The following is an 18,579-nucleotide window of genomic DNA, read 5'->3' as shown; positions in this document are numbered from 1 at the left end:
AATCTCCCTCCTTTAGTGTAAAACCATCACCCCTTGTCTTATCACATCAGGCCCTGCTCAAAAGTCTGTCCCAGTCTTTCTCATCGGCCCCTTTTAAGTCCAGAAAGGCCGCACTAAGGTCTCCCCGGAGCTTCTCTTCTCCAGCTGAACACCCAACTCTCTCAGCCTGTCCCCCAGCAGAGCTGTTCCAGCCTCGGATCATTTCTGGGGCTCCTCTGGCCCTTCTCCAGCTGCTCCGTGTGTGTCCTGTGCTGAAGACCCCAGAGCTGGACATATAACTCCATGTGGTGTCTCATCGGAGCAGAGTAGAGGGGCAGAATCACCTCTCTTGACCTGCTGCTCACCTAGGAGAGCACCTAGGACATAACCACACTCCTGTAGTGCCATGGCAAAGTAGGTTTATTCAGAGAGAAGCAGAGAAGGTTAATGAGATGCTGGGAAGGGTGTTGTTCTTGATGCCCTCCAGGTCTTGATAAATCCTCCTCATCCAAAGGGTGCTTCAGGTGTAAGTTGCAATCTACTCAGCAGACTTAATTTTCTCAACTCCTTCTTTCCCTAGAGGTCCGTTTCTGGCTTCTCTAGCATCTTCTCCTATTTTTCAAGCCATGATTTTCTTCTCTGAAAGCAGTTGTTGGTTGTGCTCAGTCAAAAAGAGTTTCCCAACCTGGAGTTGTTTGGAGTGGTTTGAGTATCCCAAACCCTATTTCTTTCCATCTTTCCATAGACCTGTATCAGTAAACTAGGCAATTAAAGACCTGCTCATGGGCACTGTCGCTTCATCATGCTGCTAAATTGTGAGTATAATCACTCGACTGGCCAAGGCTTACTAGCATTGTCCCAAGTAATCATAACCTGGGTAGGGTTCAGGACTTCATAGGGGCCAGAGATGGTTCCCAAGGCATAGTATGAAGGCAGCTACTTGGTTTTGGAGGATGAGAGAGTTCATTTCTGTGGTCAGTCTTGGTTCATTTGCCCCAGGAAAAGTGATCAGTCCCCTGTCCTTTGACTATTAGAGATATAACCTGAAATTCCTGACCTTGGTCAGCTTGTGGTTGTGTGGGCCAGGCCATCAGGACTCTTCTTTCCTAATAACATAGCCCAGGGCCTGTGCTGATGTGCCTTTCTGTGCTCCTGCATCCCTATTATGCACCAGCATCCTCTTTGTTTCAAGCCAGCCTGTTGCCTGAGGCATCCTCCTACACTTCCCGCTGGTGATATTCAGAGCCACCTCTGTAAATCGAGCAGTGCCAAGGCACAGGCATGATCCTGTAATAGTTCACCCAGTTAAACTGTCAGCCCAGAGTCTCTGACAGTTTTGACCAAGGCCAACTAGCATGGACATAGCCACATGGAGTCGAGTCATGCCAGCTGGCCAAGGACAGAGGCCAGTCTTTGGTCTCCTTTGTTTAATGGTCTAGACAGAGCTTCTGGCTCCATAATCCTGTTTCCTGACATTTCTGATGCAGTTCTTGCTGAGACTGCTGGGCCACATCTGTCATCCACATGAAGCATCCTTTCCCATAGCACTTCACAGAATCCCAGAATCCCAGAATGTCAGAGGTTGGAAGGGACCTGGAAAGCTCATCCAGTGCAATCCCCCCATGGAGCAGGAACACCCAGATGAGGTTACACAGGAAGGTGTCCAGGCGGGTTGGAATGTCTGCAGAGAAGGAGACTCCACAACCTCCCTGGGCAGCCTGGGCCAGGCTCTGCCACCCTCACCCCAAACAAGTTTCTTCTCATGTTTAAATGGAACCTCCTGTGTTCCAGTTTGCACCCATTGTCCCTTGTCCTGTCACTGGTTGTCACTGAGAAGAGCCTGGCTTCATCCTCCTGACACTCACCCTTTCCATATTGATCCCCAGGAATGAGTCACCCCTCAGTCTCCTCTTGTCCAGCTCCAGAGCCCCAGCTCCCTCAGCCTTTCCTCCCACGGGAGATGCTCCACTCCCTTCAGCATCTTGGTGGCTGCGCTGGACTCTCTCCAGCAGTTCCCTGTCCTGCTGGAACTGAGGGGCCACAACTGGACACAATATTCCAGGTGTGGTCTCCCCAGGGCAGAGCAGAGGGGCAGGAGAACCTCTCTGACCTACTGACCACCCACCTTCTAATCCACCCCAGGTACCATTGGCCTTCTTAGGCCACTTAGGGTGGTTTGGTGGTTTGTGTGTTTGTTTGTTTGTTTTTACAGTAGGAGCATCTCCTGGTGGCATCCTCCAGCTTTCTCCATAGATTATTTGGCCACATATCTGGAGCCGATGGCTTTGGCTCCTTAAAAACATGTTTTGGCGCAGGGACAGCAGTGACTTTGTCCAGGGCAGTTTCTGTGCTACTGCGACATACGTAGTAAATAAGAGTGAGGGTAATTACGCCGAGAGGAATTCTGGGAACGCTGCCAGAACAGAGGGGACAGCCAATCCTTTGTGCATTTAAAGAAAATCGCCCCGAATCCCCCGTCCCAATCCCAAATTAGTTCTAGCTCTTGAAGCCATGATGGGGCTTGGAACTAAAAATACAAGCGTACACACAAATACACACACTCATATATAAAAATAGCTGGCATTCAAAAAATAAAAAGCCTGAAGTTAGACTCCTGTATCCAAAATTAAGCTCTTAAATAAATAAATTAGCCCGATTTTCAAAAGCACAGGGTGGTGAATGGCTTTCACTGACATAAGAGGAAGCATCATGTTGCTAAAGATTGAAGATCAGGCCTGAGTATGGATTTGAAAGTCTAATTATAGAATCCTGTTTGCTACCAGCTTGACCGAGAACAACGAATTTCAAGTGAAATGACATTGATTTTTTTCTTTTCTACACTTTATCTACACTTAACCAGTGTTAGTAAAAGTAGGAGAAATCCCTCAAACAAGTAAATAAAATATCCCAAAGAAGAAATTGCTTACAGTAGCGCTATACATTCATGTTTGGATATAAGATCAAGCATTGCAAATGTTATAGCTGGGTGAAAGTTTATATTGATTAATTAGACAGGTGTTTTATTAGTTGTTGAAAACCTACCAGGGAGAAACACAGCTTTTCCCAATTCCTCTCCTGCTTTCCCTGCTAAAATCTCCCAATCAACTGGCATCAAGGAGGAATGCATGTTCACTCCTCCCTTCCCCCTCTCTGTCAAATTTGGGTCTGAAGGATGCTAAGGAGAGAGCACCACATTCTTTCATGGACCAAAAAGTGAGTACAGATGGAAGTTCATTTACCTTCTGCTCCACGTGTTCCTTGGAACCTGTTTTCCTTGCCTGCTGTTTGTTTGGGAGTCTGTGACATTTTGCTGGCCAAAGGGATTCCCGAGGTCACCGTCCCATGTGGCAGCTGGATCAGGGCAGATTTGTCCTGCTGGGTCTCCCAGTACAGATGAGATTGGGCAGGACTGGGTTTTAGGATATCAGGAAGTATGTGCACCATGGATGGAGGACCATCAGCTGGCTCTTCACTTGCGGGTTTGTGATGTGGTGTTTAGAGGCTGGGGACAGCACTAAAAGATCTGGTTTATGTGCCAGAAGACCTTGGGAGAGCCCTTTTGGTGCTCCGTGACTCAGTTTCCCCATCTATGAAAGTGCCACAATACACAAGTTGACCTTTGCAAAAGCCTCAACAGCCAAGAGAATTTGGGGCTGCTGTCATTACCATTGTTCTGCTGTTGGTGGAGACAGGAGGAGGCAATAATTAATCCGAAGCATTTTTATGTCTTTTTATGTGTGCTACCTCCATGAATAGCTTGAAACCTTCATGTTTAAACTGTGTGGATGGTGGTGAATTCCTAGAGATCAAGGAGAAATCATCGCAGGACGTGGTGTCCCTTCTGTTAGTTCCTTCTGAATCTCTTTTAGTGATTGAATGTTGTTGTTACAGTGTGGTTGTACCAACCGGGGAGGCTTGGAAAATAAATATGGCTTTAAAAATAAGCAAAACCTGGAAACAGGTGGTGGGGACAGCAATGTGGAAGAGCAGAGGTCTAGCAAATGTGAGCTGTGAGAAGGGACTGAAAGAAATGTGGTGGGTTTTTTTAGTCTGGAGAAAAGAAAGGTTTACAGGGTTACTATGTGCAAACAGGTAAAGAACTGCTGTAGGGTGAAAAGGAATAAATTCTTCTCCTTGTCCATGGATGGGATGAGGATGAATTAGTGACTCAACCTTCAGAAGAGGACTTTAGGTTTCAGGTACGAGCAGGACCAGGAGCTCCTGGGAAGGGGAGACCATGCAAGACTACAGGACAGATTTGGTGAATAAGAGTTTGGCAGAGGTGATGCTGTCTTGTCTTTCCCCATGGGCAGCACTTCATGGGCACCACCACCTTGGTTTTTGGTGATACTATAAGAACCAGTTGCATGCTCCTTTTCATGGCTTTCTCCATGAATCATTATAACTCGGTCTGCCCAACTTTGCCTTTCTGGCTAAACTACAGTTACTTGATTTGTTGCACGCGTGAAGGGAAGGCAGGATCCCTGTGTCATGCTGCAGTTTCTGGGTTTGGATCTTCCAGGGACAAGAAGAGTACGTGGGCATGTTGGGGAGTGGGAGGAGAACTGGTGTCCATGGGACAGCAGGTGGTTCAGGGGCATTTCCAGCCCACTGGAGCTCTGCTGGGGATGTCACACCAGTGTCACCAGTGTCAGATGTGACTGGCGTGGCGTTTTCTCGAGTGTCGAGCCCCATCTGGTGGCTTTCCTGCATTATTGTTTTTCTTGGTGTGTCCTTGCGTCTTCTTTCGGGATTTTTCTTCTGTGCTTGCAAACGGCGAACAAGAAGGACAAGGTGCTTAAAAAAGGGCAAGGTTTGCAGAGCTACCTCTGCTTCTCTCCTAGGTCCCTGTCTCTGCGTGTAACTTGGAGATAGAGAGGCTGTCGAGGCTCATGTCCTTTCCTCCTGCTCTTTCTTGCTGTGTGATCTCGCTCCAAATGGCAAGGAATGACCTAATCGTTTTGGCGAAACCCCAGTTTGTGCTGTGAACCCCTCCCAGAGCCTCCAGAAGGCACTTTGTCCCGCCGTCATGCTGCCGTCCGAGCTGGGACAGGCGAACGGTTCCGGAGGGGACGTTTCTCTCCATTGACCAGCTCAGTTGACCGACTTCATGGTCGGTGTTAAATGAAATTATTCCCATCCCGAATTTCAGAGCACAAGGTTACAGCCAGTGCTCAGGACGAGACCCACAATATTAGATCATTAATATCAGCAAGCATTAGAAAGGACCTTGTTAGGAGATGCTTCTTGTCTTAAATGCCATGAGTTGTGTGACATCTGGGCACCTTGTGCTACCCAGACTTGATCAGCTCCATTTACAAAGGTTGGACAAATGTTCCCTGAAAATAAGTTGTGTCCCAGGGTGAGGTTTACAGGTCTCCTTGTATGCGTGAGATGGAAACAGATGATAGAGCAGTACCTCTCCACCATGCATAAGGTACCTCCCTCTCGTTCAACGTTGCACGAAGTCTCAATAGCTGACCAAGCTGTGGCATTTTGCATTTGTGGGTCACACATGTGCTGAAGGTGAAGGTGATGTTTCATTGCTCCACCTGCAATGAAATGGGGTCAAGTCTCTGGGGTCTGTGAGGGAAGCTCCTTACTAGAGTGCTGAAGGGGCTTCAATGACCTGTCAAGCCACCGCCAAGTGTCATGGCCAACATTTGTCAAGTGGTTTCTACTCTTCTCATCCTGAGAACAAAGTGAGAGAGTTGTTTTCTCATGCAAATGTTTCATGAGCATTTCCTACCCCCATGCTTCACAGCTCTGGGGCCCCCAACAGAAGAAGGACATGGACCTTTTGGAGTGTGTCCAGAGGAGGATCCCAAAGATGATCAGAGGGTTGGAGCATCTCTCCTATGAAGAGAGGCTGACAGGGTCGGGGGGGTTTAGCCTGGAGAAGAGAAGGCTCCAGGGAGACCTTAGGGCAGCCTTCCAGTACCTAAAAGGGGCCAATAAGAAGGCTGGAGAGGGACTTTTTACAAGAGCATGTAGTGACAGGACAAGGGGTGATGGTTTAAACTGAAAGAGGGGAGATTTAAATAAGGTATAAGGAAGAAATTCTTCCCCATGAGGGTGGTGAGACACTGGAACAGGTTCCCCAGGGGGGTGGTGAATGCCCCATCACTGGAAGTGTTCAAGGCCAGGTTGGACTTGGCTTTGAGCAACCCGGTCTGGTGGAAGGTGTCCCTGCCATGTTAGGGGGGTTGGAACTACATGATAAGGTCCCTTCCAAGACAAACCATTCTATGATTCTATGGTTTGGGTGGGGCAAGCAAAAGATTTCCCACTCCCGCCACACAAAATGTAGCTGTGTAGACAGTCCAGAATCCACTTCACCCAGACGACATCCTTCTACCTATGCATCTGTCCCGCAGCCCTTTCCCCTTCAGGTTTTGACGCCTGCCTAAATCTCACGCTCAGCTTTTCCTCCTGTTCCCTGCAGGTATATCCGAACTATGTACCTGGGGATCCAGAGCCAGAGGCGGAAGGAACACCAGCGGCGTTTCTACTGGGCTATGATGTACGAATATGCAGACGTAAATATGTTGCGCCTCCTGGAGACTTTCCTCGAGAGCGCCCCTCAACTGGTGCTACAGCTCTGCATAATGATCCAAAAGAACCGTGCAGAAACATTACCATGTAAGTGACCCCCTCGTGTCCCCCTCCCCATCCTCCCGGACTCCCCACTCTGGTCCCACCTGAGTTGCCTATGGATCTCTGGCTAAATCCTCCGCCCTACGCAACCTGGTGTGCAAGTGGCTGCCACTTGGGACAAATCTCATTCCAGCTCCGCGCTGCGTTCGCTGGGTAAAATTTCTGCTCATTCTGCTGAGAAATAAAATAAAATAAAATAAAATAAAATAAAATAAAATAAATCAATGGAAAGATGAGATTCAGCTCTTCCACACCCAGTCCAGACTAAGGAAATGATAATGTTGTCAGGAGAAGGCAAGTGGTCAGTGCTATGGCGAGTGTCACCATTTATTTGCTGCCTGACCCTGGGCAAACACAATCATTCCCTGCCTCAGTTTCCCTCCTTACATAAGTAAGATGATACCGTTGGCCAAATATGAATTTGTGTTGTGAGGGCAAACGGTTCAATGCCTGTGCAATGCTCTGATGGTGTGAAGTGTAGTGTAAGGGGGTTATTTTGGTAGCTAAATGCTGTAGAACCTTTTCTGAAGAGTGCCCAGAAATTAAGGTTTAGTCATTGGTACTATGTCCAAGAAAAAAAGAGGACAGAAGGCAGCAGAGGGGATTGTGTAGGGACAGAGATGTTGTAGTGCAGGTAGCATTGCAAAGGTAAATAGATGAGCAGAGGCTTGGAAGCAACCACAGATATGAGTTTTCCAGTTCTGATGTCCTTTGGTGAAGCGATGTCCTGAGCACAAGGCATCCACCCCAGTGAACAGGCAGATGTCCCTGTCCTAGCCCTGGGGTGAGCAGCTCTGCCAGCCCATGCCCATGGGAATGCTGGCTGCCAGCAGTCACCAGCTCAAGGGACAATTGTCCCTTCCAAGGACCAACAGCAGCATCAGCTGATGACCTTCTGGGTTATTCAGCTCCTGTTCTATACACGCACCAAGGATGACACACGGCTTCCCAAAACCAGCCTGTTTGTGGCTCGCCATTTCTGGCAGACCTGCAGAGTTTCTTGGAGCTGGGATTGGAAGCGGGCAGCTCTTCAGGGTTAGATTTAGCTGGCTAGACCAAGGTCACCACTATCTAGAGCATCAGTAAGTCAGACTGCTCTTCCATCCTTCATTCTTTAAGCAAGCCCATCACAGTTGTTTATAGAGGCCTCCCTTCTCCTTTTTATGCAGTCTTTTTCTGAAACCTCTCATTACAAGCTCTCCAGGCCTCCAAAGTGCTGACATGATGAACACGCTTTTCTACAACTCCTAGAACTGCTCGCATTTGCCAGCACCCTTTTCCTGCTGCTTCCAACACTATTAACCCTACTAAAAATGTATAAATCATAACCTAAGAGGCTTGCAGATGGCTGGACTCACTGCAGAAAGCACTGGGTGAAGTTCGCCGGCCTCTGCTGTGCTGCAAGTCAGCCGATGCGGGCGAATAATCCCTTTAGGCTTCCAAATCTGCAGCTCTTTCAGTTTACCACTTCCAGGCGTGGCTGCCTAATCCACCGAACAAGCTGCATCATTTTCCAGTCCTCCCCCCCTCCACTTCTTCAGCTATGCAGTTCCTCTGTTCCTCCACCACACCGAGCAAGCCGCTCTCTCTTGCCAGGCAAGGCGCTCTCTCTTCCGAGGCGATGCACGTCCCCGCCTGCCTCCTCAAGCCCTGGAGGGCTCTTTGCCTGCCACGCTCCAGCAGCCGAGCTCTCGGGGTCCCCAGTGCACCCTCTTCACCCCGCTGCCCGCGCCAGGGATGCGGTCGCACATCTCGAGATACGAGCAGCGGAGATTGCTCAGCACTCCTGGCTCAGGCGCAAGGTTTCCTAGAGCTGGGTTCAGTGCTCGTGTCTTCCTCCTCCTCCTCCTCCCGGCCAGTGCGTAATTATGTAAAAGGAAATTAAATGCTGAGGGGAGCCATTATGAGAGGCAGCATCAGAGATTTCCCTTAAAGCAGTCAGAAAGCAAAAGAGGATGGATATTGTTAGGAAGGCAGTGTGTTTAAAAATCAAATCAAGTCTCTGCTGGTGCATCGTGTGTATGTGACCGTGTTTTGTCACAGGAAGAGGCCAGTTTTGCCTCTAAGCAGGGACATGCTCGGCTGCATCACTGAGAGATGCACACTGGCAAAACGGCCCACAGCAGGGCTTATAAACCCCGTTACAGCCCACGCTAAGATGTCCAGACTCCAGCTATTTCCACAGGGTTTACACAGTCTCTTACTGATTCATAGAGTGCTGGGACAAGATCAGTTTACCATTTTATATGGCATACATCCCTCTTCCAAACCCCAGTCCTCTTAAAACTACAATGCCAAGCCCAGTGCAGAAAGCCAAACCACACTCCAGTCTTCTCCACACGGGTCGGCTAATGTCTCCATCTCCTGTTTAAGGAAGTTTAGAAAGGGAGTTACTTTAATGCCTACCAGGAAGTTTTGCTTTTATTCTCCTAGTTCCCATGTTAAGGCAGCTGTTGAGGAGAGGAGAGTGAATATACTGGAGGTCTTTACTTAAAACCAGAGTATCGATGCTCTGCAGCACAGTGACAAAAAGGGCTGATCTTCTCTGTGGTGGCTGCAGTGAGCAGAGGAGCACTGCGAGAACTAGCAGGAGGGGATGCAATCAAGATAACGCTTTATTTCCTGCTTTCTGTATATATCGGGTGGGTAGAAGAAAGACAAGCCTCACCAGGCTTTGCAAGAATCATTTCACCCTCTTTGAAAGGGTTGGGTGGGACCTGTGTTTATTGCTTCTTCAGCTCTCAAAGAACAGAGCAGGGTCACTAATGGGACCCTGCTTATGCAGAAGTTAGTGTCTTCTGCATGGTGTGACACCAACAGCAGCAGAAGTGCTGGGGATGGAATTTGAGGACAAGTCAATAAAGCTTGGGACAACACCTCTGAGATTTCATAAAGGTCAGGATTGGTTCCTTGAACATATCCCTAGCACAAGGCAGATCCCAGCTTCACTGCTGTCACCCGATGACTCGGGAAGAGCAGAAAATAGCACGAAGACAAAAGAAGTTAAGAACTCGGTGTACTCTGTTGGGTGAGCAGATCTGACCTGGAAGGTGCACGCTGAGAGCCTGAGCTGGAGGACTTTGTGCTGCGGCTGCTGGGACAAATGGGTCGTCATCAGCTCCTGAATATGCATATGGAAGGAGCTGGTGTTGGTATGCAGGACCTTAGCGAGTGATTCATCTCCTCCAGCCACAGCTGTCTGGGTCCGAAACAGAGCCAACAGAAGGTGAGGGAGGAAGGATGCCTCCAAAACATGGATCAGCCTTTACCCAAAGCAGCTGAAGGAGGGGAGATGAAACGCTCCAGGAAATCTAGACAGAAGCCAGGTCATGCACTCAAACCTCCCCTTAGAATCATAGAATAGTTTGGGTTCGAAGGGACCTTCAAAGCTTCCCCAGTGCCCCCCCTGCCATGAGCAGGGACATCTTCACCAGCTCAGGTTGCTCAGAGCCCCGTCCAGCCTGGCCTGGGATGTCTCCAGGGATGGTTCATCCACCACCTCTCTGGACAACCTGGGACAGGCTCTCACCACCCTCAGGGGCAACAATTACTTCCTCGTGTCTGGCCTGAATCTCCCCTCCTTTAGTTTAAAACCATCACCCCTTGTCCTTTCACAAGAGGCCCTGCTAAAAAGTCTGGCCCCATCTTTCTTATGGGCCCCTTTTAAGTGCAGAAAGGTCTCCCTGGAGCCTTGTCTTCTCCAGGCTGAACAACCTGAAGGTGATGGGACTTTGAAGAGGATGCAGCCCTGTCTCTTGCTCACCATAACTGTCCCTGAGATTTTGGAGAGGACGGCATGAAAGGGTGGCCATCGCTTTCAGATTCCTGGAGAGCAACAGCCAGAACAGTTCCCCGATTTGAATAACATGGTGTATTTCCAGCGGGAAACATAATATTAACTAAAACAAAAACAACCGCAACAAAAAAGAGCAGAAACCCAGATCTTCATTTCATAATCACTCCTAGCAGATAACCCACCTCTCTTCTTGCAAAATAAACCATCCTTAACCCACTTCACCCTGCAGAGACAACTATTCCTCTGCACTGAATGGAAAGGTGCTCATACAACCAACTTAAAGAGACACCCAACTTCTAGGCAGTTAGTGAAATGACAGGGATTTCAGTTTTTAAGCATAAATCTCATCTTACAGAGGCTTCCTTATACTTATTTTTTTTCATGTGGCTGCTTAATGAGATTTATCTGAACCTCTGACATCCTTCCACTCACATCATGAGGACTTTACGTAGTGTTTTTTCTGGGAATTTGTCTGTGTGAGGCTGCAGTTTTCAGCACGGGGTTTCCCCCATAAAAAGGACTGTCTGTCCACCAATGCTGTGCCCGTCTCTTCTATAACCCTGCCGTTAATCTGGAAGAGATTTGTGGCGTAAGCTTTTGCAGCATAAACCTTTGCAAAGTCTGGTTGAAACCTCTGGGATTTTGTGAGGTGTCCACACTCTCTGCAGCTGGCAATAAGTAGTCTGAAGCTGCTCGGATATATAAGAAAAAGCAATATTAGCTTCAGTTTTTCTCTTTTAAGCAGAGTGATACGAGCTGTGTGCTAAAAGGAGTTTTTAGACATCTCAGCTAGAGATGTGTGTGGGTTAAAGGGTTATCTTGGAGCTCGCAAATGATGTAGCCAAATTTTGTTGCCCATCCCAAAGCAAAGTCTTATTTGTTTCATCATGTCCTCACTCTTTCTGTACTATGTCTAGAGGCCGTTTATGATCAGGGCCAGTCCTTTTTTGCAAGATGCTTTTCGCTGTCATTTAGTTTAGAAGAATTAATGGGTCTTTGTGGGCTATGGGAGGACAAGCAGCAGGGGTGTGTCAAGCATTGTCCTCACTGCCCAGAGAAGGAATTCCCTGTTGAGTTGAATGGGTTTGGGATGAGAGAACCTCAAGTTAAACAGTCCTTCCTCTGAGTAAAGTGTTTCCTCTGTGGGTGATAACGAGTTAAATCTAATGTGGAGATAAATTTCTCAGATAATTTTCACCTGATGGCAGGCTGATGTTTAACCAATAATATGCTGTGAATAATGGATATGCTGCAAACCACATACAGTCTGAAATGTCATGTTAGATATATTCATAGGGTAGGAAATGTCCCAAGACACCACGACTTGTTGAGAAATGGTTTGAGATCTAAAAACAAGGCCATATCTAAAGGACAACAAATGAATGGGTTGCTTTTTACTCAGTCCCCTTTCCATTCAGGCACCAAAGATCAAAGTAACCTTCTCAGCTGGGGCAACCAGGTTAGAAAGGGAGCCTTCAGCTCAAGGGTTTGTTTTTCAGGAGTGATCAAAACTGTGCTGAATGTCACTGAGGAGGCTAAAACACCCATGTCTCCACAGAAAGTGGAAGACATTCATTAAATATGAAAGCTCATCCTGTAGGTAACACTGCTAACCTTGAAGGAGCACTAGAAGATGGTGCAAGATCCTTCAAGCTGTCCTGAGCCGAGCAGGTACATCCATCAGAGAGCCCAGCAGAAATGGAGTGCTGGGATGCAAGTGGAAGAGGCATTGACAATGGACAGCCATTGTCACCACTGTTACCCCGTTAGCATGGGCCTGACATGGTTTTGGCTTGGACCAGCTAACTCTGAGCCAAACAAGCCCCAAGGACTCCTCAGGAGTAAACACAGACCAGGGACCATTCCCAACAGGCCATTGGATGTGGCCACCTTTGGATGGCAAGAGATCATAGATAGAATCATTTCAGTTGGAAGAAAACCTCAAGATCATCGAGTTCAAACATAACCTAACTCTAGCACTAAACCATGTCCCTAAGAACCTCGTCTATGCACCTTTTAAACCCCTCCAGGGATGGTGACTCCATCACTTCCCTGGGCAGCCTGTTCCAATGCCTGACAACCCTTTCCATGAGTAATTTTTTCCTAATATCCAGTTTGATGGGTTGTGGGTGGTGCCCGGGTATGCGTGCTGGCCCCAGGGCTGGAGAACAATCCCTGCAAACACTCGGTTCTTAGTAGAGATGCAGCCACAGAGGACTATGGGTGGGAAATGCCACGTTGGATGTAAAGATGTGTGTAAGGGGAAAGTGCTTGTTGTGGGGTGCTGCTGCCTGTTTTCTGCAGATTTCTTTCAGTTTGGGTGTAATTAAAAATAGACATTCCAACAATGCTGAAACATTAATTCAAAACCCCAGATTCAAATCTCTGTGACATCATTTACACAAAGTTGTCCCTGTTTGTGCAGAGTCCCATAACCAGAGTTATCAATTCTAAATAAGACATGGTTCACCCTTTCTATACAGACATCAGATTCCAGAGGACTCGGTACAAAACAGACCACCATGTCATCTACATCCTCTGTTTGGTTGAGACACTGATGCAGGCCTAAGTGAAGTCCTTTTCCTCCAGCAGTAGAATTCCTCCTCCCTTTTCTGACCAGTGTATTTTTCCTTACATACAGCAAGATAACTGCAATGCATGTCTAAGAAAGTCTTTGCCTCATAGGGTTGTCAGTAACAGGAGTTGCGGTGGGTAAAAGGTCTACCAGAGTCACATTCTGGGCTTTGGTTTGGGCTGTGAGACAGATCATAAAGAAAAAAGATGCTAAAATTTTGCCCATGGGGTTTAAGACGTATTCTCGCTCTGTCTTGTGACATTCTTTGCGAAATAAAATAAATGGGGAGCACCTATCATCCAGCCCTGGTTCCCTGTGACAGAAGAGGCATAAAATCATGGAATCAAGTGTAGAATGTCCTGAGTTGGAAGGCACCCACAAGGATCATGGAGTCCAACTCCTGTCCCTGCACAGGACACCCCGCAGGTCACCCCGTGTGTCTGAGGATGTTGTCCAGTCTCTTCTTGAGCACTGTCAGGCTTGGGGCCGTGACACCTCCCTGGGGAGCCTGTTCAGTGTCCAGCACCCTCTGGGTGAAGAACCTTTTCCTCATGTCCAACCTGAACCTCCCCTGGCACATCTTCCTGCCATTCCCTTGGGCTCTATCGTTGGTCAACAGAGAGAAGAGATCGGTGCCTACTCTTCCTTTCTGCACAAGCACAATAACAGTTGCTCGTTGCCATGTGGGCAAGGGACCTCACCAGTTGTGCACTTGCTGAAGGGGCTTGGCAGAGAGAAACCGGCGTAACCTGTGTTAAAAGTCTGTCCTGATTCAACCACAGTTTCCCTTTAAATATTCATCAGCAGACCGAGGAGGCACCTCACAAAATGCCCAGAGAGCTCCAGACGCATAAGCAGCTCTCCCAGAGTCCACTCATATGACTCAAGCACTTTGCCAGACTGGGGCATATGGCTCTGTTCCTGCCATCCCCTCCTTCTCGCCAAAGCCAGATGACAGATAGCAATTTGGTGCCCTGCTTGAAGCGAGTCGCTGATCCCCGGCCAGTTCCCAGCAGCGTCAAAAAGCCATCTCCACAGTTGGCAGTGGGAACCGAGGACGTCTTGCCCTGGCGTGCTGAGAGCAGGCCAAGCCTGAGGCACGCTGGCAGCGAGTGGCACGGGGAAAGCTTGCCCGATCATCAACCATATTGTCCCAGCGCGGTGGGGAAGGACTGGGCCCAGCAGCCTTTGAAACCAGTGACAGCTTTCTAAATTCCAATAGGCTTTGGAGCAAACCCAAAGAGAGATGTCATCCCTTAGCCCATCCCCACCTGCAGCTTCTCCATCCACCACCTTGCCGTAGCTCTTGTTATTTTGGGGTGCTGATAAAAAAACCCTTCTGTTCCGTACCACGTGCCACCGTCACACATATGACATGGCACAGCCAATAAAGATGAGTCACCATTCACGGGACAGCACTGGCAGGTAGCCAGTGCTGCCAATTTTAGGCTTTTTGTAAGGCTGTGGCAATCATTTGGAGGGGTTTACATCATCAGAGCACTACACAAGCATCAGCCCATGCTGTTCTGGGGAGCTGCAGGCCAGTTGGGAAACTGAGGCACAGAGGAAGAGGTCTGAGTAGCCTAAGGTCTTGGAGAGCATCTCCACACTGCAGGCTCCTGGGGAGCAAGTTCATGCCAAGCAGATCCCAGCCAGGAAATTAAGGTGCTTTTTTTCAGGTGGTTTTATGCTGCAGACTTTTTGGAGACACACGTCTCATGTCAGACTGGTGATGAGCACAGAGGAGAAGGTGGCTGCACGCTGCTGTGCGATAGGTTAGCAAAACACGTGGAAATTCAACTCTTTTTGTCTTCAGGTTACTCTAGTGTGTAGCTCTGGGGTTAACATCAGGCATCTGGAAGAGCTTGCTAACTGTGGGTAAACAGAGAGCACAGAGACACTGAGGTGGACAGAAGAAATGGAGAAGATGCTGGGTAAGGACTTCTCTGTACTTCTTCCCTAGATGTAGATGGAGCAGTCCGGGTTGATGCAACTGGCTCAGAATCGCTGACTGTTGAAGGAAAGGACTTTCTTGTTTCAGAAGCTATTAGTTGTTTTGTATGATTAGCTTGGAGTGACAGTCCTCAGTCTGGGAGTGCAGCAGATTTACTGAGTCAGTAGAAATCTCCTGAAATGACTTTTGTCCTAAGTGGCATTTACCAACCTCATGCTCTCAGTGCCCTCAGTACACTCACATCTGCACACGGATGATCACTGATGGGGGACATCTACCAGGCACAGCCATTTCCCTGTCACAAGAACCCATATCTGATACACCCCAAGGTTTAAAGAGACATTTGCAGTAGGAGAACGGATTCCTGGTTCGATCTTAGCTTGTCCTTGGGGAAGATGATGTTCATTAATGTGTTGAAGAAGCAGTCTCAACTCCATCTTGTACACACATGAGTTTCTGAGAAGACAAAAGGACCCAGGAGACACAAACCAACATGAGCGTGACTTAATGGGTGGACACTGGGGTGTCATTGAGTTCTGGCCTGCTACACATCACTTAGATATTTGCAGAGTGTACAAAGCACGGGAAGCAGAGGAAGAAACAGGTTCCTGCTGTTTTCTTGGGAAATCAATGTCCCTGGTGCCTTCTATTTCCCCACTGCAAGGCAGCACCAGATGTACCACATCCATTTTTGTCACTTTGTCACCCCCCCCTCACAGAAATGCTCTACCAGACTCACTCTAATGATGCCACCTCTCTGTAGAAGGGGTAGACCAGTCTCCATCTTTCAGAAGACCAGTCCTCTCAGCTGCAATTAGACTGAGACAACTCCAGCAATGGCCCCTGACACAATAACAAAGATTTACAAACCATAAGGTTAGCAAAGTGTGTTCGCTGCTGATGCATCTCTGCTAAACACACTGAATAAAGATCCTTTACCTTGGCCAGTGAGTATGAACCAAGTTGAGTTTCCTTCCTCTTCCCCATCAGGTCAAAAGCATTTCCAGAACTGCAATGGAGTTATTTCTCTCATGGCCTATAAACTTTCTGTGTCCAGGTCAAACCATTGACCAGGGGTGGTTTGCAGGGTCCATGTATCATACTGTCACAGACTGTTTAAAACATTGCCTTGATGTTGCCTCGTCTCCAAGGAGCTGGTTGTGGGAGCTGTATTTATAGCAGGACGTTCCTTCACTGACCCCTGGCAGAAGATGTTGCTTCCTCAGTCTGGTGACGAGCCTGTTGGGTTTCATCTGTCCTCATAAACTGAAACACATCAGGACACGAGCACAGCCACCAGATCTCAGTGGTTCAGTTATCATCACAGTCTTTGGCACATTTTTAGCCCACAGCAGCCAGAACCAACCCAAACAATTTCTAGGCTTGGCTCCGGTGTTAGTATGGTCCAAGGACGATTCCCAACAAGTAATCTGGATTGGGCCACCCTGTTTTGGAGGATGAGACAGAATAATGACATGGATGTAGCAGTCAACAGAATTAGGCTCTGCTTGGTTACCGATCTCTAGGTCCCAGGTTCAAAAGCTGCCCCAGACCTGTGCTGGGGAAAAAAGATGCTCATGGTTATGTTCAGAAGCGGAGAGCAGAATTCCTAGGGCTTTTCTTTCCAGTGCTGGTGTGCTCCCTTATTTTTCACAGTGTTTTAGTCCTACCTACAAGGTTATGACATCCTTTCAGCTTGTGCTAGGCAGATATAAATTCTTCTCAATGGCCCTGGTTCTAATCTGAATTTAAAACGAATGCCAGGATAAAGATTTTGTAAGAAATATAAAATGTACAGTTAAAATGTAAGTATATTGTGTGCGTTTGCCATGTTGTTTCGTGCAAACTATCCCTACCCAGAACACAGAAATGAGTGGGGAAAGATTTTATTCTAAATCCAGCCATATATTGTTTTCCTTAGCAAAGGGTTTTTTTCCCCATTATTTCAATCCATTATAGTAGTATGATAAGGTGTGTTTCTCTTCTAAAGGTTCCTAGTTGTAGAATTCAAATATCATTAGGTCTGAAAAATCTCAGTATAGGAGGTTCATTCTGATCTTTGCACAGTATAAATTGGGAGTGACTCAGTTGGAGTCTGTGAAGATATTCAACATACTCAAGAATCTGCACAAATAATTGGCCGCTAAAAGTTGTGTCGAAAGTGTCCTTCACAAAGAACCAGATGTTGAATGTGCAATATGATTTTTCCTCCAAAAGTAACTCCACTTGGATTTTGCTGTCCTATTTTTCCCAGTTAAAGTAACCACATGCTTGGGCTTTTTTTCTTCTGTTACTCTGTGTAAGGATATTTCAAGTAGTAGAGGGAAGAGACCTAGATGTCAGCAATGAACAACCACACAACACTGCACATCTAACCAAGAGCAGCACAGTCATACTTGGGTGTCTTTAGACTCTAAAGATCTGTCGCAGATCCATGCTAAAGGTGGTTCTTATTTCTCCATATTTACTATAAAGGTAGCATAGGTTGACTTTTTTCCCATCTCAGGTGCCTGGTAAGATTTGGATGCATCTAGGCCACGGTGATGGCCATGCAGATACAAGGCTGAGGCTAATCTGACTTCTGAACAGAGGTCAGAAGCAAGTGAGCATAAGAAGAACCAGAACATTCATCAAGAAAAAGCAATGGAAGTCTATAGGGATGATTTGTACCCTTCTCTGCTGGCTGTGTTCCCTTCGGGTTGAACTAGGTTTCTGTGATAGACTCTACTGCCCTGTAACATTGCCTACAAAGATGGATTTTGCTCTGCATGCATAGATTTAGATACTGTCCTTGCTGGAGGTGTTGTTGGGACATCCTGGTGGAGCATTTCAAGTCAAATCTCTTGGGGTCTCTCAAGGAGCTTCAAATCCTCTTGTCTGTGGCCATTCACTTTCGGGGATTCAGATGGGGTTTGTTTTCAGTGTGATTCTGAGATGGCAAGTTAAAGGCATTCGGATTAACAGGAATTTAACTGAAGTCTTCATAATTACAGTGATGACTGTGCAGAGGGTACCTCGCTCTGAATAGACTGGCAATTCATACAGCCTTTGGCAAAAATAGACACGTGTAAGAGTTCTCATGCTCTATTTTCCAAAAACCCAAACTGTGCCCAGGAAATCCTGGCCGCTGCTCTCCCAGGACATTTCCACTGCAGATTATTTTTTTCCCAGGTGATTGGTACCTGGACAGATTTAGTCCAGGCTCAGATCAGACCATGTCTTATTCCTGTGGCATTAGAAGACAGAGATGCACATCGTTGTTAGTGATGAGTGTCTCTATGAATATCAATGCAGCCCTGTCCACATGAGATTCAGTGTGCCCTTTGAAGGATGCACTGGGGAAGGATGAACCAGGGTTACTGTGGGAAGATCCTGGAGAGATATTGGCGCTTTGTAAGATAGCCTGAGTCCTCACTGCAGGGCGTGTGGGTTACCAGGCTACAATAACCCCAGTTTTCACACAGAATCCCAGAATGTCAGGGGTTGAAGGGACCTGGAAAGCTCATGCAGTGCAATCCCCCCATGGAGCAGGAACACCCAGATGAGGTTACACAGGAAGGTGTCCAGGTGGGCTGGAATGTCTGCAGAGAAGGAGACTCCACAACCCCCCTGGGCAGC

The 18,579-nt window shown here is 47.6% G+C and overlaps 1 protein-coding gene across 2 annotated transcripts in view; it reads left to right on the top strand.

The window, feature by feature from the left end:
• The window catches only part of XKR6 (XK related 6), a 247,879-nt gene that overhangs the window by 177,148 nt on the left and 52,152 nt on the right, over positions 1–18,579 (top strand). For both annotated transcript variants that reach the window (XM_065055617.1, XM_065055618.1), the window contains one exon: positions 6,425–6,621. In XM_065055617.1, the coding sequence (XP_064911689.1) occupies positions 6,425–6,621 (197 nt within the window). The remainder of the gene's footprint in view (positions 1–6,424; positions 6,622–18,579) is intronic.

This window comes from Columba livia, chromosome 3, assembly GCF_036013475.1.
Source record: "Columba livia isolate bColLiv1 breed racing homer chromosome 3, bColLiv1.pat.W.v2, whole genome shotgun sequence".
In the NCBI taxonomy this organism is placed as follows: domain Eukaryota; kingdom Metazoa; phylum Chordata; class Aves; order Columbiformes; family Columbidae; genus Columba; species Columba livia.
Note: the sequence above shows the minus strand (reverse complement) of the source record. Positions and strands in the feature narration are given on the sequence as shown.